Source organism: Schistocerca gregaria, chromosome 11 (genome assembly GCF_023897955.1).
Source record: "Schistocerca gregaria isolate iqSchGreg1 chromosome 11, iqSchGreg1.2, whole genome shotgun sequence".
NCBI lineage: Eukaryota > Metazoa > Arthropoda > Insecta > Orthoptera > Acrididae > Schistocerca > Schistocerca gregaria.
Window position 1 is genome coordinate 111,554,053 of NC_064930.1, and position 26,203 is coordinate 111,580,255.

General features: G+C 42.5%; 1 protein-coding gene across 10 annotated transcripts in view; it reads right to left on the reverse strand.

Annotated features, from left to right (window-relative positions):
* The window catches only part of LOC126295315 (activated Cdc42 kinase-like), a 335,217-nt gene that overhangs the window by 21,272 nt on the left and 287,742 nt on the right, over positions 1-26,203 (reverse strand). For 9 of the 10 annotated variants that reach the window (XM_049987766.1, XM_049987765.1, XM_049987761.1 and 6 more), the window contains one exon: positions 10,700-10,942. In XM_049987766.1, the coding sequence (XP_049843723.1) occupies positions 10,700-10,942 (243 nt within the window). Of the gene's footprint in view, positions 1-10,699; positions 10,943-26,203 lie in introns of those variants that run through there. The other variant, XM_049987764.1, reaches the window with a different exon arrangement.

A 26,203-nucleotide genomic window follows, 5' to 3' on the forward strand; every position in this document is an offset into this window, starting at 1 on the left:
TGTTATGCTCTGTTTCAGTACCATTTTGGTCACAGAGTGTCTGGACATTTTGTTTTGATCCACCTACCGCTTTGACATAAGACCAAAATTTCTTAGGATTTTCTGCCACGTCAATACATAGAACTTTACTTTCGAATTCATTGAACGGCTCTTGCATAACCCTCCTACCACTACATTTCGTTTCGCGTGATTTTTGTTTGTCTGCAAGGCTTTGGCTATGTTTATGCTTGCTGTGAAGTTCCCTTTGCTTCAGCACCAGTTTCCCAACTCGGTTGTTGTACCACGGTGGCTCTTTTCCATCTCTTACTATCTTGCTTGGCACATACTCATCTAACGCATATTGTATGATGGTTTTGAACTTCGTCCACTGATCCTCAACACTATCTGTACTTGAGACAAAACTTTTGTGTTGAGCCATCAGGTACTCTGTAATCTGCTTTTTGTCACTTTTGCTAAACAGAAAAATCTTCCTACCTTTTTTAATATTTCTATTTACGGCTGAAATCATCGATGCAGTAACCACTTTATGATCGCTGATTCCCTGTTCTGCATTAACTGTTTCAAATAGTTCGAGTCTGTTTGTCACCAGAAGGTCTAGTATGTTATCGCCACAAGTCAGTTCTCTGTTTAACTGCTCAAGGTAGTTTTCAGATAATGCACTTAAAAAAAATTCCCCAATATTCTTTGTCCCTGCCACCCGTTATAAACGTTTGGGCCTCCCAGTCTATATCCAGCAAATAAAAATCTCCACCAAGAACTATAACACGGTGGGGAAATCTACTTGAAATATTTTTCAAATTATTCTTCAGGTGCTCAGCCACAACAGCTGCTGAGCCCGGGGGCCTATAGAGACATCCAATTACCATGTCTGAGCCTGCTTTAACCGTGACTTTACCCAAATTATTTCACATTTCTGATCTCCGTCAATTTCGTTCGATACTACTGCACTTCTTATCACTATAAACACGTCTCCCCCTTCACTGTCCAGCCTGTCTCTGCACTATACATTCCAATCTGAGTTTAGAATTTCATTACTGTTTACGTCTGGTTTCAGCCAACTTTCTGTCCCTAGTACTATATGGGCGTTGTGACCGTTTATTAATGAGAGCAGTTCTGGGACCTTTCTATAGACGCTCCTGCAGTTTACTATTAGCACATTAATATTGTTATTCCCTGTTGCATTTTGCTTCCTCCTACCTTGCCGCGTCTCAGGAGGCGTCTTGTCGGGCCTAGGGAGGGAATTCTCTAACCTAAAAACCCCATGTGCACTCCACACGTACTCCTCTACCCTTGTAGCCGCTTCCGGCGTGTAGTGCACGCCTGACCAATTTAGGGGGACCCTACATTTCTCCACCCGATAGCGGAGGTCAAGAAATTTGCACCCCAGCTCTCCGCAGAATCGTCTGAGCCTCTGGTTTAAGCCTTCCACTCGGCTCCAAACCAGAGGACCGCAATCGGTTCTGGGAACAATACTACAAATAGTTAGCTCTGATTCCACCCCGCGAGTGAGGCTTTCCGCCTTCACCAATTCCGCCAACCGCCTGTACGATCTGAGGATGACCTCTGAACCCAGACGGCAGGAATCATTGGTGCTGACATGAGCAACAATTTGCAGTCGGGTGCACCCAGTGCTCTCTATCACCGCCGGCAGGGCATCCTCCACATCTCGGATGAGACCCCCCGGCAAGCAGACAGAGTGAACACTGGCCTTCTTCTACATCTACATCTACATGACTACTCTGCAATTCACATTTAAGTGCTTGGCAGAGGGTTCATCGAACCACAATCATACTATCTCTCTACTATTCCACTCCCGAACAGCGAGCGGGAAAAACGAACACCTAAACCTTTCTGTTCGAGCTCTGATTTCTCTTATTTTATTTTGATGATCATTCCTACCTATGTAGGTTGGGCTCAACAAAATATTTTCGCATTCAGAAGGGAAAGTTGGTGACTGAAATTTCGTAAATAGACCTCGCTGCGACAAAAACGTCTTTGCTTTAATGACTTCCATCCCAACTCGTGTATCATATCTGCCACACTCTCTCCCCTATAACGTGATAATACAAAACGAGCTGCCCTTTTTTGCACCCTTTCGATGTCCTCCGTCAATCCCACCTGGTAAGGATCCCACACCGCGCAGCAATATTCTAACAGAAGACGAACGAGTGTAGTGTAAGCTGTCTCTTTAGTGGACTTGTTGCATCTTCTAAGTGTCCTGCCAATGAAACGCAACCTTTGGCTTGCCTTCCCGACAATATTATCTATGTGGTCCTTCCAACTGAAGTTGTTCGTAATTTTAACACCCAGGTACTTAGTTGAATTGACAGCCTTGAGAATTGTACTATTTATCGAGTAATCGAATTCCAACGGATTTCTTTTGGAACTCATGTGGATCATCTCACACTTTTCGTTATTTAGTGTCAACTGCCACCTGACACACCATACAGCAATCTTTTCTAAATCGCTTTGCAACTGATACTGGTCTTCGGATGACCTTACTAGACGGTAAATTACAGCATCATCTGCGAACAGTCTAAGAGAACTGCTCAGATTGTCACCCAGGTCATTTATATAGATCAGGAACAGTAGAGGTCCCAGGACGCTTCCCTGGGGAACACCTGATATCACTTCAGTTTTACTCGATGATTTGCCGTCTATTACTACGAACTGCGACCTTCCTGATAGGAAATCACGAATCCAGTCACACAACTAAGACGATACCCCATAGCTCCGCAGCTTGATTAGAAGTCGCTTATGAGGAACGGTGTCAAAAGCTTTCCGGAAATCTAGAAATATGGAATCAACTTGAGATCTTTCCCTATTTCCCTAAGGGCCTCCATCACCCGCCTAACGTTGGAGCTCCCAATAACTAATAAACCCCTCCCCCCGTGTGCCTGCTCGGACTGCTAATCTTACATAGAAAGTTTAACACAATAAGACAAGTATTATGTGAGGATAAGTCAATTATTATCTGCAGTTTATTTATATTTTTGTTTATTTTGTTAGCACTGTCGTTTTCTGTTGATGATGCATGCTTTGTTTCTTTGTTATCGTATCTTTGCAATTTTCAAGTTGCTAGGATAGTTTCGTTATCTCTGCCATGCTGTTACTCATGGCTGCTCAGCTGTCTATTTGCACCAAAGAAGAGCAACATTCAGTGATCCTTTTTTTTTTTTTTTGTGGTCGGAAGGCGTATCAGGGGCCAAAATTCATCCAAGACTTTTGGTACAGTACAGGAACTGTGTTTTGCCTCAACGGAGTGTATACAAATGGATTAAAAATTCCGAAATGGTCACACAAGTGTTACACACAATGAAGGAGCCGGAAGACCTTTTTCCACTACAAATGAAGAAACCATTGAACGTTCACGTGAAATGATTCTCTTAGACAGACGATTAACTATTGACGAGGTGGTACATGGTCTGCAAATTAATCATAGTTCTGCCTACGAAATCATCCACAACAGACTTGGGTTTCATCAAGTTCGTGCAAGATGGGTTCCAAAACAAGTCACACGGTTGTATAAACAAACGCACTTGGACATCTGCAGAAAACATTTGAATCGCTATGGTAACAAAGGGGACAACATCTTAGACAGGATCATCACTGGTGACGACAATGGATCCATCATTACAGACCGGAGAATAAACGGCAGAGCCTGGAATGGAAACATCCAAATTGGGCGTGCAAGAAAAAGTCCAAGACGCAACTGTCCGTCATGGTTTTTTGAGATGCACAAGGTCCAGTATTGTAACATTATGGGGAAAGGGGCACAACAATAAACAGTGTACGTCACAGTGAGATGCTTACTGCCAGGCTAAAGCCTGCAATTCGAAGCAAACGCAGAGAATTACTGTCGAAAGGTTTTGTGTTGTTACGTGACAATGCCAGTCCGCATACTGCTGCCCACACTGCTGAAACATTCCAGAAACTCATATTTGAATTACTGGATCATCCTCCATGTAGTCCCGAACTTGCCCCTTCTGACTATCACTTGTTTGGTCCACTCAGGCATTAAGGTGCCACTGATTTGCCTCTGACGAAGCAGTGAAAGAAGCGGTGCATTCCTGGCTCGCAGCTCAACCGAGAACCTTCTTTTCTGAAGGCATCAGGAAGCTTGTACAACGGTGGACCAAGTGCATTGAAACCCAAGGAGGCTATGATGAAAAATGATGTTTTTTTTTTAGTTTCCTATTTGATTACAATAAAATAATAATTGACTTGGCCTCGTTTTGTTAGAAACTGTGAATTTGTATTGAGACAGTGTGCACTGTGAACTAATACTCTGATTTTATTTGTCTAGTACTTGAGAATGAGACTGCTTAGCGACTTCAAACAAACTTAACACACAATTTCAAACCTCGACAAAACTTCTCATTGACACCTCGCACAAAAAGATGAAAGGGTAAAAGTTCAAGTTTATCTCAGTTTTGCTGTTCACACAGTAAAACTTCGGCATCGGACATGATATTTTGATTTGTTATTTCTTTACCACTAAATTTATTTGCAACACATTTTCTAGACAGTATCCACATATGCTACCTAATTCAAGTGAAACATTATATCTTTGTATGACAGACAGTTCAGGAGATACGACATGATAAACATTGAGATTTGTGAAAAACTTACTTTTCGTTAAAATGGAGCAAAAATTGCCCAAATTATTTTCATCCAGTGCTTCATAATGACAACACTTAGCGACTTCCAACTCGAGCTACAATTTGTGTTATAAAGACAGTGCCTGTGATAGGTCAGGCCACAATTTTATCGACACTAGCCATCTGTTGCTCGAGAATGGAACTCACTGTGAATGAGAACAATATGTGGATGTCTCATTACCTTACCCCTGACTGGTGCTGCCTTCTGCTGTCAGTTTCTAGAATTATTTTGAAAAAAAACATTAGCGAACATAACAGGAGCTGTCGCAAACAGCTGAGCCAATATGATCACATTTTTTTAATTTCATGCTTGTACTCATTAGGTTTCACAGTTTGCTGTGATTCTGCTACAAATACTTCATGTTTGTTCAGTGAGCAAGAAATTTTGGAAGCTCAGTAGGGAGAAATTGCTCAGTAACTCATCTCAGATATTTCTTTCTTTCTTTTTACTTTCTGTCATCATACAGTTTCATTGTTCATGCAGTAAAACTTCAGCATCAACTGACACATTTTAATTTCTTACTTCTTTACCACTAACTCTATGTTCATTTTGCAGACTGTGTGTGTCAGCAAAAATCATTTCAATGTACAACACGGTTTGGCAGATAAAACATTTTACACAAGGGAATGGAATTCTGCTGGGCTTACTGGAAACACCCTAAAATACTATATTACAGTGGAAAGGCCAATAGTTTATACTGATGTAAGATATTCACACTGAACTAAAAGCAAATCTGGCAAGGGCAGTACTTCTACTTATGGCATATATCGGTTAGAAAAATGCACCGATGATGTCTGATAACAGTCAAAATCGATTTGCAACACAATCATAAATTTTTTCTGCAGCTGGTTGTGACATTCTTTACAATTTTATAATTTTAAAAATACTGGTGGGTATGCAAAGAAAAGAGGGCTGGAAAATTACAACTGATGAAGACATCTACCAAAAGATACATAAAAAAAGGGCATAATGGAAAAGCATGATTACCATTTTTTAACACTACTGAATGAAATAGGGTAAGTTAATAAAACATTCTCGGAGACAATATAAAAAAAATAGCTTGCCTCACAGAAATAATAAAATATAAAATAAACCCAGAGAGCAGTCGGTGCATACTACAGCAGACATCACAGCGGGCACTGTGCTGACCTTTGTCTCCAGAGATGTAGTGAAAACATCCAGTGTAGGGTGTGACATTCACCGTTCACAAGGTCCGAATTACTTCTGTGGTTTACTAGTTTTCAAGATATTAAGCAATAACAGAAACTTTCAAGCCCTGAAAATTTCACCTATTTCAGCAAATGCGTAACACTGACCCCAATAAACCCTAAGAACGTATTTTTCACAAAGTTTAAGACGCTATGCAGGTGTATCAAGTACATCAATTTCAGAATTTTTATGTGATTTTGGATAGAGACTGAGACTTCAAAGTGATTACCTATTACCGCAGGGAACCGAACGCAATTTTGGCAGCATGCAGACAGTACTGATGCCTGTATGAGCTCTCTGCGGTTTCCATACACAATTAAGAAAAACTATGAGACATATGTACTTGTGGTTTGCAGCACGTAAAGCAACTCAAAAAGTTGTGTGTAGATTTTTTCCGTAAGCAATTTCTTTTGTTTAATTTCTAATGTTAAATAATGATCAGGAATGACTACACCTGAAGAGAGAGAGAGAGCCCAATGCGCAGCATGGTATGTGAAAACAAAATCACCCATTACTGCCCGAAGAAAATTCTGATTTGACTGTAAAATGGAGCCACCAAGCATTAAGCTGATTAAGGGTTGGTAAAAGAAGTTCCTAGCCACTGGAAGTGTAAACCAACTGTCTGGCCCTAGCAGAACACACACATCTGGTGAAATAGTAGAGGTGAGAGAGAGATCTGCCAAAGAAGCCTATCAAAATCAGTTCACTTAGCATCATGCGAGGTAAACAGCACAAGCAGCTCTGCTTGTGCACTTACGAAGTTCATATTTTGCAAGTGTTGAAGCAAAATGACTTACAGCTTTTCACAAATTTACTATTGAGATGTTGCCCTGGATCAGGCAAAACCCCAACTATATAGCATATGATGTTTTCTGTGACAAAGCAGTCTTCCATGTATGGGGGGAGGTTAATAAGCACAACATTTGTCTCTAGGATTTGGAGAACCCCCACAGTTTTCAGGATCACATCTGAGATGGTGGAAGTGTGGTGTGTGCTGACAAAGAGACGGAGTAGTCTGACCAGTTTTCATTGTCGAGCTAACATTAACGGAATACATTTATCTGGACACACTCGAGCAATTTGTCACATGTCAGCTTCTTCCCCTTCAACTAAATGTGATCCTCCAACAGGATAATGCACCACTGCACTGGAGTTTAAATGTTTGTGACTTTCTCGACTGAACATTTGAGCAGAAGTGCTGTGGATGCAATAGAAGCCATCACTCAGATGTTGTGCACTCGTGGGTCGAGATAAAGGATTGTCTAGATATTTTACAGGTTATGAAAAGAGCCTGTGTGGAAGTGAAGAAATTTTTTGTACAAAAGTATTTCAGTTTCTCTACATGATGCCACAAATTGCAAGTATGTACACTGATGACCCAAAACATTACAACCGTCACTACTATCGATATAAACAAATCTACGCGTGCTGTACGTGAGTAGAATGGGGAAGGTGCGGAATGTATGCGAGTATGACTGAAGGCAGATTGTGATGGCCAAAAGGCTCATCATGAGCATTTCGGAAACTGCACAAGTTGACGGATGTTTGAGGATGGCTCTGAGCACTATGGGACTTAACATCTGAGGTCATCAGTCCCCTAGAACTTAGAAGTACTTAAACCTAACTAACCTAAGGACATCACACACATCCATGCCCGAGGCAGGATTCGAACCTGCGACCGTAGCAGTCGCGCGGTTCCAGACTGAGCGCCTAGAACCAGATGTTTGAGGAGTGAGTATCTTCATAACATGGCAAAAACAAGGACTTTAATGCTGGGCAGAGTACAAGTGTGTCTGAATACATAGTGCACCAAACACTCCTAACAATGGGCCCCCGCAACCAACGACCTGTTGTACGTGCCAGTGTTAACACGACGACATCGGCAGGATGACTGAAACAGACACGTGACCATAGACGCTGGATGTTGGCACAGTGGCAGAGCACGGCACAGTCTGAGGAATCCTGATACCTTCTTCATCATCTCGACGGGAGGGCACGAATCCGTTGTCTTCCAGGGGAACAGCTCCTCGACGCCTATACTGTGGGACAGAGAGAAGCTAACAGTGGCTCCAATAGACTCTGGAGAACATTCGTATGGGCGTCTGTGGGTGCAGTGGAGCTTGTACACAGCACAGTGCTGGGGCCAATGAGTACCGTACATCGGTTGCAGACTGCGTTCAACCCTTAATGGCGACAGTGTTTCTTGAATGCAGTGGCATTTTTCAGCCAGATAATGCACCGTGTCACAAAGCCAGGTGAGTGATGGAGTGGTCTGAGGAACACAGTGGCGAGTCATAACTGATGTGCTGACCCCCCCAAGTCGCCAGATCTGAACCTGATAAAACACATCTGAGATGTGATTGAACACGACATCAGAGCTCATTGTCCTCCTCCCTGGATTTCACAGAAATCAGGTGTCTTCTGTGTGCAGATGTGCTTCCAGATCCCTCCAGCGAAATACCGAGGCCTCGTGGCTTCCGTGCCGAGATGCATTGCTGTTCTAGCTGTTCAGTGTATGTCTCTCAGTTTTCCTTAAATTGCTTTTGAAATCAAGAGACAGTCATGCCAACTTTCAAAACTGAAAAATCAGGAGAATTTTAGTGCTGTACTATTGTGAATTGCAACATATCGCTGAAAAAGTTGCAATAATTCAGTACCTGTACCTGGCACACCCATATTGTTTCACAATTTCAGAATCCGGAAACATTTTGCAAAGCAAAGGCCCAGTGTGGTCAGCACAGTTTATAGTCACGTTATATTCTACAATAAATGAGGTAAATAAAGCCTCGGCATTCGTCACACAATCTACATTTTGGGGTTTACACGAGAAGTTAAGTTTCTGGTTCCATTCTACACAATGGACACTCTTCTTGTGTTCTTTAGTTTGCACACGTTTAAGAATGCCGCATTTCCCGCCACGAGCACTGAAAAGTCACATCTACATACACTACAAAATGCGTAAGTTTGTCCCTTCCTCGATTCACTTAAACATGGAAACTCTTCCTTATATGCGTTCCTGAGCACTGCATCGTATTTCTTCGCCATCCTGCACAAAAAATAATCAACACTTCCATGATATGCCGCCAACAACTACTACAGAGTACACAAATCATGCAGCAGAACTGAGAACACAATGGTCCTATGTTATAGACAATGGTCATGTAGCAATGATGCCAACCCTGGTGCACCGTTTCCCCCTATATTGCGCTTCAAATTCCCCTAAATAATTTGTCACACTGTCGAGTAAGCGAGCGGGGGAGGGAGGGAGGGGGGTAAAAGGGAGTCAAAAATGAAATTGTCGAGTGGAGGGGCGGGGAGGGGGGTGTAGTAACCCTAAATACTCTTCCCCCCTAAAACATTTATCCCTCTAATTTCCCCCAGGCAGCTAAATTCCCCCTAAATTTAGGAGGAAATCCCCCAACTCGGCAACAATTCCTTGTAGAAAGAACAACGCTAATCACTTCGCTCGAAACGACTATCAACTACTCCTGGTGCACAATAACTTTACGATTGCACTGATGCAACCAGAAGTGGAGGAAATTGGCACCGGTCAAAAGATATTCATTTGTCTCTGAACACTGCCAACGATAAGTTCCTTACTTCCTCGTAGATATGAAGTGCGAGCTACGCCTAATGCCGCTCCCGATAGCCATCGCACGAATCTTCCCAGTTAACAGAGAGCAAATAGCAGCCGTGCATTGTCATCCACCAATATATCGAAGGGGCAGGATTTTCAAATAGTAAGGAAAGTATTGAAACTGCTCTGAAAATCGGGAGATCGGTCTTCACGGTCGGGGGATCGGGAGTCTAGTGTGCGTACTATAAGACCTCCGGTACACACACCATCAGATTATTTGACTTGTCACTCTAGTGAAGTACTCGAGTGTCGGTCTTATCGTGGCGCGTTCATCTTCTGCCATTAGGTCAGACGATAGAAATGCCACTTGCACGCTTAGAGTAGCAGATTGACGGTGACCAACTTTAAACAGAACTTGATTAACTTTCACACACATTTATTAAAATAATAATAAGCATAGAAATAACTTAACTTGGTTCTGAATGCTATTTACAACTGACAATCTTAAGTTCCTATGGTCTCAGTACGTTAATCTCATTCTCACATATTTCTGATACTTGACGAAGTGTCTATTCATTTATCTTCATGGCTATGTACAGGAGTATGATAATCTTATTAGGTGCAGAGTGAAACTTGACTATAGACCAGTACAGACAAATGCAGACTGGTACAGACTAGTGCAGACATGCAGACTGACTCATCGGAGGTCTGTACACTCGTTATAATACCTCGAGCATTCAGGTATCACTGCGCGAGTGTGATCTGCGAGAAGAAAAGGTACTACGTTAGCAGCAATCTCATTCGCTGCGTGACATATTAATACGCAGATTGGCGGAAGCAGAATTTGGTCCGTCTTTATTGCAGCGCCTAATCCGTAGAGTAGAGACGGACAAGCGCTGTGCCTGCGCTGTCGTGCTTAGCGGGGCGTGCTCTAGAGGGAAAGTTGTGTACGCGCTGACTATGTGGAACTATGTACACATCAGTGAGGAAGAAGGAAAAATCGGGAGTCTCCCACTTAAATCCGGAGAGATGGCATGTCTGAAGAAAGGTTTCATACGGACACCCAGACTTTAGTCCCAACATATAACCACACAGCAGCACAAAGACAAAAGGCATCTGTTGTCTTTCTGCAATCCGCTTGCAAATGTAACAGCGAGACACCGTAACATATCATACAGTGGGAATCACCGTCTGTCACACTCTTTACAGTCTCGTTTAAAATGTAGATGCAGATACAGAAGAGACAGAGACCTGTATCGCAGGCGGGAGGAGAGTCCCCTGCGCCTGCAGAGCCAGCAGGGCACGCGCCACGTCCCAGCCCGCGCCCTCGAGCGCCGACCGCAGCGCTGTCTCGTCGCACGGCTCCTCCCCCTCGCCGCCACCCCCGCGGTGGTGCAGGAGCAGCGTGTGCAGCCGGCGCAGCTTGATGGCGCGGTGCACGTCCCAGCCCGCCGCCTCCAGCGCCGACACGCACAGCTCCGCTGGGCCCGCCGCCTGCGTAACAGAAGGTATCCTACTATTGAAGCGACTACGCTTGTGACACCGGAAGAAATTTCATAGGACCGCTTTCGACAATGTTGACTGGAGTACTCTCTTTCAAATTCTAAAGATGGTAGGGTTAAAATACAGGGAGCGAAAGGCTATTTACAATTTGTACAGAAACCAGATGGCAGTTATAAGAGTCGAGGGGCATGAAAGGGAGCAGCAGTTGGGAAGGGAGTGAGACCGGGTTGTAGCCTGTCTCCAATGTTATTCAATCTGTATATTGAGCAAGCAGTAAAGGAAACCAAAGAAAAGTTTGGAGTAGGTATTAAAATCCACGGAGTAGAAATAAAAACTTTTGAGGTTTGCCGATGACATTGTAATTCTGTCAGAGACAGCAAAGGACTTGGAAGAGCAGTTGAATGGAATGGATAGTGTCTTTAAAGGAGGGTATAAGATGAACATCAACAAAACCAAAACGAGGATAATGGAATGTAGTCGAATTAAGTTGGGTGATGCTGAGGGAATTAGATTAGGAAATGAGACACTTAAAGTAGTAAAGGTGTTTTGCTATTTGGGGAGCAAAATAACTGATGATGGTCGAAGTAGAGAGGATATAAAATGTAGACTGGCAGTGGCAAGGAAAGAGTTTCTGAAGAAGAGAAATTTGTTAACTTCGAGTATTGATTTAAGTGTCAGGAAGTCGTTTCTGAAAGTATTTGTACGGAGTGTAGCCATGTATGGAAGTGAAATGTGGACGGTAAATAGTTTGGACAAGAAGAGAATAGAAGCTTTCGAAATGTGGTGCTACAGAAGAATGCTGAAGATTAGATGGGTAGATCACATAACTAATGAGGAGGTATTGAAAAGAATTGGGGAGAAGAGGAGTTTGTGGCACAACTTGATTAGAAGAAGGGATCAGTTGGTAGGACATGTTCTGAGGCATCAAGGGATCACCAATTAAAATTGGAGGGCAGCATGGAGGGTAAAAATCGTAGATGGAGACCAAGAGATGAATACACTAAGCAGATTCAGAAGGATGTAGGTTGCAGTAAGTACCGGGAGATGAAGAAGCTTGCACAGGATAGGGTAGCATGGAGAGCTGCATGAAACCAGTCTGAGGACTGAAGACAACAACAAAAATAACAACAACTGTTCACAACTAGGGATGCAGAGAGCTTACACACTGACGTTTCAGTACTGAAACTGAGTTCTTTCAAATATCGTAAGATAGGTGTTCAGGACAAAATACTGATCTTCGAAAAAGGGGTCGGAAGGGTGTAACGAAGCAGGGTTGCCCACTGCTATCCTGTTTTGGTTTTACACTCCTTCAGTAACTTAGTTAAGCAATGAACTTTTATTTTTATTTTTCCATTTTCACTACTCAGATTCCGAAAACAGGTTCTGTGGCCTTCAGCCTCATAGTACAGAATTCAGAAATAGTTTAAATAAAATTCCCATAAAAAAATCTATTATATCAGTACATTCTAATGTCTATTCTGAAAGTAATGAGCTAATCAGTTTTATTGGACATGCATACTATTAACAGTTATGGACAATGACGTAGATTGTGCAATACGTATTAAGTAACATTCGAGTGAGCTAATAGATCAAATTCAGCTATAAGACTGCATCCAAAAGAAAGCCTAAATTTTACTGATTCCAGTAAAGTGTTTAAATTAACCTAAAGTCTATTAGTTAAATAGATATTAAGACTTAAAATCTGTAGCCTGTATGACTTTCAGTGCCAATTGTGACCAAACTACCAAATAATTCTGAGATCTGTTTCGATACTTATGCTACCTTTATTTTTCTACATAAAATAACTCTAGTATCAACTTTGTAAGTGCATTAATTAAGAATTAAGTAAATTTGAAAATGTAAAAATTATTGTTCGAAAGGGCTGTCATGGTTATAAGTCGGGAATTCCCACGCCGGATGCAGAAGTTACTTCCGTGTATTTAAATTGGTACAGCTCACTAGTGTTATTTAAATTATAAAACCCAATAGTTAACTTCAAAATCAGTTAGAAAGGATCATTTTAGCCCTGGGAAATTATAAACTATAATATATTAACAGAAATAGTCAAAAATTCAAGCACTCTCTATATAAGGCCCAAGCTGGTGTAGTTCTCAAGTTAGGTTCTTGGTCAGATTCTCTCGGAGCAAAAGTGCGGCAAGTCGGTAATTGTAATTGTGAACTTTGTTAAAGATTGGAAGTTTTTGACCTACCTAATGTGATGATTAAGTGTAAGAGGCCCGGTCACGTGAATATTGTATGTGCGAGTGATAACAAATAAATCGTACTGTGGTTGACATAAATGTTCAACAATGAATACGATCTCGACTTCTGATTTTGGAAAACTTAACCTAGGATCCCGGCTTCTTAATTTCAGTGTGATTTAGGCGAGACGGACGCACCTACCGGAAAGACAATATTGAATAAGCAAAGTGAGCTAGGTCGGGAACACTGCGCACTATCTACTGGGTGAAGAAATGTTTCAATACCGGTACATCTGGTTGCGACGTGAACTTTAAGTGGCACTAATAAATAAGGACGTGTCCCAGCACGTCACATGTGGAGCACTGGGTGAGGCAACAGCCCGACACATTAGTAACACTGTCGGTAAGCTTTTCTTTCGGTGAGTAAAGAAATCTTTTTCTGAACATGTTTCATAATGACACCAGTGCAACACATTTGTGGCCTGCCAAGTCTGCATGTAAAAGTATATTGCAAGCAGTAAAACAAACCCAATAAGCAGTATGTTGAATATGAAAATATCTGTTATGTAGCCAATACAGACTGTTTGGGAGAATCTATACAGCAGCACAATAACGGAATTCAAAATGTACATACTGCCAAATGGACATTAGCCATATTAACATAGCTCAATTCTAGATACACCACATGAACATAGCTCATTTCTAATACAAGGATGAACACTTTCATACTGTAGTACATTCAAAGGCAGCTAAAACCATTACAGATTTGTTCGTGTGGTTGAAATGACTGTCAATGACAAGCAACACAGTGATAAATAGAAGAAAACAGAGAAACCAAATTTGATTAATGAAGTGAATATTACAAAACAACAAAAAAGAAGAATATTATGAGAAGGAAAGTTGCTACTCACCACATAGTGGAGATGCCGAGTCGCAGGTAGGCACACCAAAAAGATTTTCACACTTGTAGCTATCGGCCATTGTCAACAATACGCACACACAAACACTCACGAATGTGGTTTCAGTTGCCTGAGACTGCAGTTGTGTATGTGAGTTGCGTTTACGCGAGTGTGCGTGCGTGTATGTGCGTCTACTGACAAAGGCCATTCGCCGAAAGCTATAAGTGTGAAAATCTTTTTGTTGTGCTTATCTGCGACTCAGCATCTCCACTATATGGTGAGCAGCAGCTTTACTTCACATAATATTGTTACATTCCATCCTGGATTTTCCATGTTTTAACAAAAAAGAACAGTTTGCACAGTAGAAATGAAATGGGCCCACTACCTTAAACAAGATCCATTAGAGGTATGGAATACTATCAAACATATTACCCATCCAACAACACAAAAACAATCTGTTAAATTACTGAAGTTGTGTAGACACATCATCAGCTTCTGAAACAGCTTCTCAAGATAAGGATGTGCTCTTTCTAAACAATGTTGCTGATGAAGAGAAAACTTCTCTTAAAAATGTTATTTTTACAGTCTGCAGAGAAAAAGGTGTCAGTTATGTAATGTTAATTATTGCTGTATTTATTGGTTAATAAACGTGATGTTGGATATATCTGTATGCTGCTTTTTACGCCATTGTATAAGTTCATCTATGTTTTGGGGTTTGATTATTAGCAGCCATATGTGTTTAGATGTTTCGACAAAATAAAAATCAGCATCTAGCCAATATAGCACTTCCTCTATAACACTATACAAGGTGGACCCTAACTCTAATGGAGGGTATCTTAAGGAACAAATTGATAAGAACTCACATCCAAAAACGTCATCCTACAACACTGCGCAGCATCAGAGTTACAGGCATTAGCAGCTACTAGGCCACCTAAACGTCAGCAAACCTGAGTTTATACTGTGACGGATCACAAGCTGAATTCCTCGCAATAGTGCTGACCGCATACAGGACGTCACAAAGCGAGACTGTAAGAACGGCTGAGTATGCTAACAGCAGAGGCATCAGAGTTCGAGGAGTGACCTAGCTATTAGTGTCGATCCCTGTAACTCTGACCTCAATAGCATCATTCAATGACTTTTACAAACATCAGTTCCCATCTCCAGTTTGTTCCTTACGGTGCATTCTGTAACACTTCCGAATTTGTGGGAGAGTTTGAGTTCATACTGTACATAAATTACCAAGTGGATAATGTCACGAGTTTCATAAGGCTGTCTGCATACGAGCTGTCATACACGCAGTAGTCACAGTGCCAGAGAAGTACGGGAAGACCTGTATATGATCAACACTTAGTGCAAGGGCTAGCAGTTGATGCTCAACACAAACGATTTTAATGTACTGCACATAAATAGGTGGAAATATCCATTATTGTACAATATGCAACTACTGAACAATCACTTTCCTTTTTTTTCTCGATGGGCACCACAGCCTCGATGTTGTTGTTGTTGTGGTCTTCAGTCATGAGACTGGTTTGATGCAGCTCTTCACGCTACTCTATCCTGTGCAAGCTCCTTCTTCTCCCAGTACCTACTGCAGCCTACATCCTTCTGAATCTGCTTAGTGTATTCATCTCTTGGTCTCTCCCTCTACGATTTTTAACCTCCATGCTGTCCTCCAGTACTAAATTGTGATCCTTTGATACCTCAGAACATGCCCTACCAACCGATCCCTTTTTCTAGTCAACTTGTGCCACAAACTCCTCTTCTCCCCAATTCTACTCAATACCTCCTCATTAGTTATTTGATCTACCCATCTAATCTTCAGCATTCTTCTGCAGCACCACATTTCGAAAGCTTCTATTCTCTTCTTGTCCAAACTATTTACCGTCCACATTTCACTTCCATACATGGCTACATTCCGTACAAATACTTTCAGAAATGACTTCCTGACACTTAAATCAATACTCGAAGTTAACAAATTTCTCTTCTTCAGAAACTCTTTCCTTGCCACTGCCAGTCTACATTTTATATCCTCTCTACTTCGACCATCATCAGTTATTTTGCTCCCCAAATAGCAAAACTCCTTTACTACTTTAAGTGTCTCATTTCCTAATCTAATTCCCTCAGCATCACCCGACTTAATTCGACTACATTCCATTATCCTCGTTTTGGTTTTGTTGATGTTCATCTTATACCCTCCTTTCAAGACACTGTCCATTCCATTCAACTGCTCTTCTAAGTCCTTTGCTGTCTCTGACAGAATTACAATGTCATCGGCAAACCTCAAAAGTTTTTATTTCTACTCCGTGGATTTTAATACCTACTCCAAATTTTTCTTTTGTTTCCTTTACTGCTTGCTCAATATACAGATTGAATAACATTGGAGACAGGCTACAACCCTGTCTCACTCCATTCCCAACCACTGCTTCCCTTTCATGCCCCTCGACTCTTATAACTGCCATCTGGTTTCTGTACAAATTGTAAATAGCCTTTCACTCCATGTATTTCACCCCCGCCAGTCAACATTGCCAAAAGCTTTCTCTAAGTCTACAAGTGCTAGATACGTAGGTTTGCCTTTACTTAATCTGTCTTCTAAGGTAAGTCATAGGGTCAGTATTACCTCACGTGTTCCAACATTTCTACGGAATCCAAACTGATCTTCCTCGAGGTCGGCTTCTACCAGTTTTTCCATTCGTCTGTAAAGAATTCGCATTAGTATATTGCAGCCGTGACTTATTAAACTGATAGTTCGGTAATTTTCACATCTGTCAACACCTGCTTTCTTTGGGATTGGAATTATTATATTCTTCTTGAAATCTCCCTCAATATATTTGAGGAATGACATCATTCCGCTGGACTGTATTTTAAAAATGTAATTTATTCACTAGTACTAGTTTCAGTGCCAACGGCCTTGCTGCAGTGGTAAGCACATAGTGTGAAGCTCAGTGTCTCTCTTGTAATGTCTGTCACTGTAGATGGCTGAATATTTCTGTTGGTTGGTTGGTTGTTTGTTTGTTTGGGAAAGGAGACCAGACAGCGTGGTCATCGGTCTCATCGGATTAGGGAAGGATGGGGAAGGAAGTCGGCCATGCCCTTTCAGAGGAACCATCCCGGCATTTGCCTGGATTGATTTAGGGAATCACAGAAAACCTAAATCAGGGTGGCCGGACGTGGGATTGAACCGTCGTCCTCCCAAACATTTCTGTCACAGTTTCATGCTTACTAAATGGACACATGATGACATGCATTAATTTTTTCATCATCTGTATTTTCTCTATCAATCATTTCTGGTACGCGTCGCAGTTAAGCGCTGTCAGGCTGGGCTAGCACTGGGATGGGGGACCGTCCGGTCTGCCAAGTGCTGTTGTCAGGCAGGGTGAACTCACTCCTTGTGAGGCATACTGAGGAGCTACTCGACTGAGAGGTAGTGGCTGCGGTCTCATAAACTGATGTACAGCTGGGAGAGTGGTGTGCTGACCACATGCCCCTCCGTATCCGCATCCAGTGACACCTTTAGGCTGAGGATGACATGGCAGCCAGTCAGTACCGTTAGGCCTTCGTAGCCTGTTCGGGCGGAGTTAGTTACTAGTTGCAGAACATGGCCCATTTTCAACTGCATCTATAACAGATGTGGATACATCACTCTCATCTTGTCATAAAAAAATTGTGTGCTACACATAATTCTGCAATGACAATCACTGAAAGCGATCTATTGGGTTGGGTTGTTTGGGGAAGGAGACCAGAAAGTGAGGTCATCGGTCTCATCGGATTATGGAAGGACGGGGGAGGAAGTCGGCCGTGCCCTTTCGAAGGAACCATCCCGGCATTTGCCTGGAGCGATTTAGGGAAATCACGGAAAACCTAAATCAGGACGGCTGGAAGTGGGATTGAACCGTCGCCCTCCCGAATGCGAGTCCAGTGTCTAACCACTGCGCCACCTCGCTCGGTAGCAATCTATTGCATTACATATCTTGGAATACGCATACAGAGCGATTTCAAGTCGAATGGTGCCATAAATCCAATTGAAAGAAAGGTAGATCTCAGACTGAGAATCACTTAGAAGAATGGACAGAAAATCTAATTCGCTCACGAACAAGGTAGCTAACAAACTCCTCAACTGCCCAATAATTCAATATTGCTTCAGTCTGCGACCCATATCAGAAATGATTGATAGAGAAAATAGAGGTGAAGCAAAAAATTAATGCATGTCATAATGTGTCCATTTAGTAAGCATGAAACTGTGACAGAAATGTTCAGCCAACTACAGTGGCAGACATTACGAGACAGACACTGAGCTTCACACTCTATGCTTACACGAGAATCCCAAAACTTGATTTCATAAATCAGTTTTCCAATACAACTTCTGGTTGCTCATGTAAACACTCTAGTATCAATTCTGGCAATGCAGTTTAGGGTAATGGATTTCTACTTCCAGAATCGATTTTCACTCCCATGTAAAAACACAACTGTTTTTTAATTTTTTGGATAATTTGGATGCAGTGGCTGTTTGTTCACTGAAGGAGAAGTAGAAATATTAGACTGAACATGACACTGTCTGCCCCCCCAATATTTAAATGAATAGCAACTTGTTGACTACACCGGAAAATGGAATATCTGATTTCCAGAGACCATTTGTATAATAAACTGACAATACAAAAACTGATACTTCACCCTAATTATGACAGCGTACATTCCCAGAACAGTCAACCATCATACTACTTTGTCCAACATGTTGTTGTTGTTGTTGTTGTTGTCGTCTTCAGTCCTGAGACTAGTTTGATATAGCTCTCCACGCTACTCTATCCTCTGCTAGCTTCTTCATCTCCCAGCATCTACATCTACATTCTACATCTACATCTACATTCATACTCCGCAAGCCACCCAACGGTGTGTGGCAGAGGGCACTTTACGTGCCACTGTCATTACCTCCCTTTTCTGTTCCAGTCGCGTATGGTTTGCGGGAAGAACTACTGTCTGAAAGCCTCCGTGCGCGCTCGAATCTCTCTAATTTTACATTCGCGATCTCCACGGGAGGTATAAGTAGGGGGAAGCAATTTATTCAATACCCCATCCAGAAACGCACCCTCTCGAAACCTGGCGAGCAAGCTACACCGCGATGCAGAGCGCCTCTCTTGCAGAGCCTGCCAATCGAGTTTGCTAATCTCCGTAACGCTATCACGATTACCAAATAACCCTGTGACGAAACGCGCCGCTCTTCTTTGGATCTTCTCTATCTCCTCCGTCAACCCGATCTGGTACGGATCCCACACTGATGAGCAATACTCAAATATAGGTCGAATGAGTGTTTTGTAAGCCACCTCCTTTGTTGATGGACTACATTTTCTAAGGACTCTCCCAATTAATCTCAACCTGGTACCCGCCTTACCAACAATTAATTTTATATGATCATTCCACTTCAAATCGTTCCGCACGCATACTCCCAGATATTTTACAGAAGTAACTGCTACCAGTGTTTGTTCCGCTATCATATAATCATACAATAAAGGATCCTTCTTTCTATGTATTCGCAATACATTACATTTGTCTATGTTAAGGGTCAGTTGCCACTCCCTACACCAAGTGCCTATCCGCTGCAGATCTTCCTGCATTTTGCTACAATTTTCTAATGCTGCAACTTCTCTCTATACTACAGCATCATCCGCAAAAAGCCGCATGGAACTTCAGACACTATCTACTAGGTCCTTTATATGTATTGTGGAAAGCAGTGGTCCCATAACACTCCCCTGTGGCACACCAGAGGTTACCTTAACGACTGTAGATGTCTCTCCATTGATAACAACATGCTGTGTTCTGTTTGCTAAAAACTCTTCAATCCAGCTACATAGCTGGTCTGATATTCCGTAGGCTCTTACTTTGTTTATCAGGCGACAGTGCGGAACTGTATCGAACGCCTTCCGGAAGTCGAGGAAAATGGCATCTACCTGGGAGCCTGTATCTAATAATTTCTGGGTCTCATGAACAAATAAAGCGAGTTGGGTCTCACACGATCGCTGTTTCCGGAATCCATGTTGATTCCTACAGAGTAGATTCTGGGTTTCCAAAAACGACATGATACTCGAGCAAAAAACATGTTCTAAAATTCTACAACAGATCGACGTCAGAGATATAGGTCTATAGTTTTGCGCATCTGCTCGATGACCCTTTTTGAAGACTGGGACTACGTGTGCTCTTTTCCAATCATTTGGAACCTTCCGTTCCTCTAGAGACTTGCGGTACATGTCTGTTAGAAGGGGGGGGGGGGGGGGGCAAGTTCTTTTGCGTACTCTGTGTAGAATCAAGTTGGTATTCCATCAGGTCCAGTGGACTTTCCTCTGTTGAGTGATTTCAGTTGCTTTTCTATTCCTTGGACACTTATTTCGATGTCAGCCATTTTTTCATTTGTGCGAGGATTTAGAGAAGGAACTGCAGTGTGGTCTTCCTCTGTGAAACAGCTTTGGAAAAAGGTGTTTAGTATTTCAGCTTTACGCGTGTCATCCTCTGTTTCAAAGCCATCATCATCCCGGAGTGTCTGGATATGCTGTTTCAAGCCACTTACTGATTTAACGTAACCAGAACTTCCTAGGATTTTCTGTCAAGTCGGTACATAGAATTTTACTTTCGAATTCACTGAACGCTTCATGCATAGCCCTCCTTACGCTAACTTTGACATCGTTTAGGTTCTGTTTGTCTGAGAGGTTTTGGCTGCGTTTAAACTTGGAGTGAAGCTCTCTTTGCTTCCGCAGTAGTTTCCTAACTTTGTTGTTGAACCACGATGGGTTTTTCCTGTCCCTCACAGTTTTACTCGGCACGTACCTGTCTAAAACGCATTTTACAATTGCCTTAAACTTTTTCCATAAACACTCAACATTGTCAGTGTCGGAACAGAAATTTTCTGTTTTGATCTGTTAGGTAGTCTGAAATCTGCCTTCTATTACTCTTGCTAAACAGATAAACCTTCCTCCCTTTTTTTATATTCCTATTAACTTCCATATTCAGGGATGCTGCAACGGTCTTATGATCACCGATTCCCTGTTCTGCACTTAAAGAGTCGAAAAGTTCGGGTCTGTTTGTTATGAGTAGGTCCAAGATGTTATCTCCGCAAGTCGGTTCTCCATTTAATTGCTCAAGGTAATTTTCGGATAGTACACTCAGTATAATGTCGATGCTCTGTCCCTCCACCCGTCCTAAACATCTGAGTATCCCAGTCTATATCTGGTAAATTGAAATCTCCACCTAAGACTATAATATGCTGAGAAAATTTATGTGAAATGTATTCCCAATTTTCTCGCAGCTGTTCTGCCACTAATCCTGCTGAGTCGGGACGTCGGTAATAGGAGCCAATTATTAACCTAGCTCGGTTGTTGAGTGTAACCTCCACCCATAATATTTCGCAGGAACTATCCACTTCTACTTCACTACACGATAATCTACTACTAACAGCGACAAACACGCCACCACCGGTTGCATACAATCTATCCTCTCTAAACACCGTCTGTGCATTTGTAAAAATTTCGGCTGAATTTCTCTCTGGCTTCAGCCAGCTTTCTGTACCTATAACGATTTCAGCTTCGGTGCTTTCTATCAGTGCTTGAAGTTCCGGTACTTTACCAATGCAGCCGCGACAGTTTACAATTACAATACCGATTGCTGCTTGGTTCCCGCATGTCCTGACTTTGCCCCGCACCCTTTGAAGCTGTTGCCCTTTCTGTACTTGTCCGAGGCCATCTAACCTAAAAAACTGCCCAGTCCACGCCACACATCCCCTGCTACCCGTGTAGCTGCTTGCTGCGTGTAGTGGACTCCTGACCTATCCAGCGGAACCCGAAACCCCACCACCCTATGGCGCAAGTCGAAGAATCTGCAGCCCACACGGTCGCAGAACCGTCTCAGCCTCTGATTCAGACCCTCCACTCGGCTCTGTACCAAAGGTCCGCAGTCAGTCCTGTCGACGATGCTGCAGATGGTGAGCTCTGCTTTCATCCCATTAGCGAGACTGGCAGTCGTCACAAAATCAGATAGCCGCACATCACTGGTGCCGACATGAGCGACCACCTGCAGATGGGTGCACCCTGTACCCTTCATGGCAACCGGAAGGACCCTTTCCACATCTGGAATGACTCCCCCCAGTATGCACACGGAATGAACATTGGTTTCCTTCCCCTCTCTTGCTGCCATATCCTTAAAGGGCCCCATTACGAGCCTGGCGTTGGACCTCCCAACAACCAGTAAGCCCACCCTCTGTGACCGCCCGGATCTTGCAGACTGAGGGGCAACCTCTGGAACAGGACAAGCAGACATCTCCGGCCAAACATCAGTATCAGCCGGAGACAGAGCCTGAAACCGGTTCGTCAGACAAACTGGAGAGGCCTTCCATTCAGCCCTCCGGAATGTCTTTCGCCCCCTGCCACACCTTGTGACGACCTCCCACTCTACCACAGGTGAGGGATCAGCCTCAATGCGGGCAGTATCCCAGGCAACCACAGTCGCAGTCCGATCGGGGGATGCGTGGGACGAGGTGACCGTCCCCGACAAACCCCCATCCAGACCCCCACAGTGATGCCCATTGGCAACAGCCTCAAGCTGTGTGACCGAAGCCAACACTGCCTGAAGCTGGGAGCGAAGGGATGCCAACTCAGCCAGAATCCAAACACAGCAGTTGCAGTCCCTATCCATGCTAAAAACTGTTGCGCAAAGAACGTCTGAACTAATCTGCACAGAGCACAAACCATTCGACACAAAATTTAAACGGTTCTTAAAATACAAGATTGCCCAGTAAATGCAGTAATGCTGCTACTTGCGCACTGCTGACACACTGCTCGGCGGCGGAAGGAGACTACGCGATTTTACACTATTCAGGCACTAAAACGCGATGCTACAACTCTCAAATACTATAATACGCCCGAAATTTATGAATTAAACAATGCAAGTACCAAAAACACGCAAAGAAATTAAGGATTAAACTATGTAACAAATGAGTGAGCTAGGAGTATACGACTTGCTGCTGCAGCTGCTTATCCAACGGCGGCAGGGAGCACCTACTGCAACCTACATCCTTCTGAATCTACTTAGTGTATTCATCTCTTGGTCTCTCTCTGTGATTTTTACCCTCCACGCTGCCCTCCAATACTAAATTGGTGATCCCTTGATGCCTCAGAACATGTCCTACCAACCGGTCCCTTCTTCTTGTCAAGTTCTGCCACAAACTCCTCTTCTCCCCAATTCTATTCAATACCTAATCATTAGTTATGTGATCTACCCATCTTATCTTCAGCATTCTTCTGCAGGACCACATTTCGAAACCTTCTATTCTCTTCTTGTCCAAACTACTTATCGTCCATGTTTCACTTCCATACAAATACTTTCAGAAATGCTTTCCTTGCCTTTTTCAGTCTACATTTTATATCCTCTCTACTTCGACCACCATCAGTTATTTTGCTCCCCATATAGCAAAACTCCTTTACTACTTTAAGTGTCGCATTTCCTAATCTAATTCCCTCAGCATCACCCGACTTAATTCGACTACATTCCACTATCCTCGTTTTGCTTTTGTTGATGTTCATCTTATACCCTCCTTTCAAGACACTGTCCATTCCATTCAACTGCTCTTCCAAGTCCTTTGCCGTCTCTGACGGAATTACAATATCATCGGCGAACCTTAAAGTTTTTATTTGTTCTCCTTGGATTTTAATACCTACTCCAAATTTTTCTTTTGTTTCCTTTACTGCTTGCTCAATATACAGATTGAATAACACCGGGGAGAGGCTACAACACTGTCTCACTCCCTTCCCAACCACTGCTTCCTTTTCATGCCCGTCAACTTTCATAACTGCCATCTGGTTTCTGTACAAATTGTAAATAGCTTTTCACTCCCTGTATTTTACCCTTGCCACCTTCAGAATTTGAAAGAGAGTATTCCAGTCAACATTGTCAAAAGCTTTCTCTAAGTCTAGATATGCTAGAAACATAGGTTTGCCTTTCGTTAATCTATCTTCTAAGATAAGTCATAGGGTCAGTATTGCCTCAAGCGTTCCAGTATTTCTGTGGAATCCAAACTGATCTTCCCTGAGGTCGGCTTCTACCAGTTTTTCCATTTGTCTGTAAAGAATTCGCGTTAGTATTTTGTGCAACATATGTTCCACGAAATCAACGTGACAAGAGAATCAAGTAAATTAGGGCCCATACAAGGACTTACTGACTTGTCACTTTTTTCCAACCACCACTCAAATTCAACAAGAGATGGTGACTATAAATACATACAGTGTGTTTTTTAAAAAATGTGTCACATATTTTTGCAGGAAGTGGGGTACTGGTCAGATCCAGAAGTAAAGTTCTTATAATTATTAGAATGGTGCATAAGTTTGTAGCAATTTTCCATAAGTTTAATAAAATCAATAGAGGCTTTGTTTATCAATAATATAGCCTCCTCCACTATTTACAACATTGTGCCAACGCTGGGCTAACTTGTCGATTCTGTGACTGCAGAAATCTTAACATTTTGAGGAAAAGAACCAGCCTAGCCACATATGCAGCACATTATCATCCAGAAAGGGAGTCGCTCAAAGGTTGTTCAGTGGAAAGAAGCAAAATCTAGGGCATGAGATCAGGTGAATAAAGTGGGTGTGAAATGACTTCCCAACCCAACTCCTCTACCATGTTTTTTTGTCAGTCTAGCAGAATGTGGATGGGCATTATCGTGGAATAGCATCTCTACACACTGTTTTCCTGGTCATTGTTCTCGGATTGCAGCTGCAAGACGTGTCAGTTGTCGACAATAAGTGTTGGCAGTGGTGGTTACACCTAGAGGAAGCAATTCAGAGTACAGCACAATGTCGCTGTTCCGCCAGATGCTTTACATCGTCCTTTGTGGATATGCGCAGCTCTTTGTAGAGGGAGTTGCTGCTTTGTTTGGGCTCAACCATTCATTTGTTTTTCTTATGTTAGCATAAAGACAACACTTCTCGTCACTAGTATTGGCACAGGACAACATGCCAGATGGTGATGAGTAAGCAGAGATGCTCACAGGGTCACCTACTGATTTTTGTGATTCTAGTTTAGGTCAAGCTGTACCTATATACCCGACTTTAAAAACCTTCCCCACTGCTCGCAAATGTCGCACAATGGTGGAACGATCACAGTTCATCGCATCTGCCAGTTCTCGAGTACACTGGTGTGGGTTATTGTGGATTAATGCATTTAAATGATCATCATCAAACCCCAAAGGTCTTCCTGAATGTGGAGAGTCACTATAGTTCAATTCTTTTATCTTGGCGGTTCGCGCATGCCCACCCAGACGCGGGAGATTGCTGCATTGCCAGTTGTATGCGCCAAGAGAAGCAGCGCCATAGTATAGTATAGTTCGCAAACTTACGTTTAGGGGGAGCGTGCAGTTAATGAAGTAAAGCCACCACGGCCGCATTAACCCTTTCGCTGCTACAGACACGTGCTCCCCACATGTGCGCCATTTTGTCATCACTGCACTGCTCACCTGTGCAGACACATGGTATTCCGACTGCTTTGACACGTTTATTATTCGATTTCACAAAAACTATTTGGCCCAAAAATTTGATTTTTGCACATCTTCTTGACTGATACCTTCCCCCCCATAAATGACTTAATTTTGTTTCAATGTTCAACGCATTTATTGTGCAACATTAAATGTAGTAAACCATGGCATGAAATCTTGAAGAGTTTACAGAGGTAAAAGTATACTTTCCGTATGATCGATTTTAGTTGCCACAAGAAATTTCAAAAAATGACTTTCAAACAAATAAAATTCAAGATGTAACACACTTCGATATTGTTTTTAAATAAAGAAAATATTAAGCACCGATCAAGGTTAGAACTCAGAACCTTTCGCTTAGCAGTCATACACTTTAACCATTACGCTAACGCAGATCATCATTCAATATGTCTCCCAGAGGACTTTAAAATATCAAGCAAAATACCGACAAACACTGTTGGTATGATTATGAATTACTCACGTTTCGTCGAAGTGCAATAGGAAATAAACAATTACCGCTGTTCTTTATTGTGAAAATGTGGTTAGTAAGAATGATACAAACACCTTTCATTGCTATCGCCTGAATTAGGAGGCTTATTGCTTTTTTGGTTTAATTAATTAACAGAATATGAAGAATGCTTTTTCAAACTTTCTA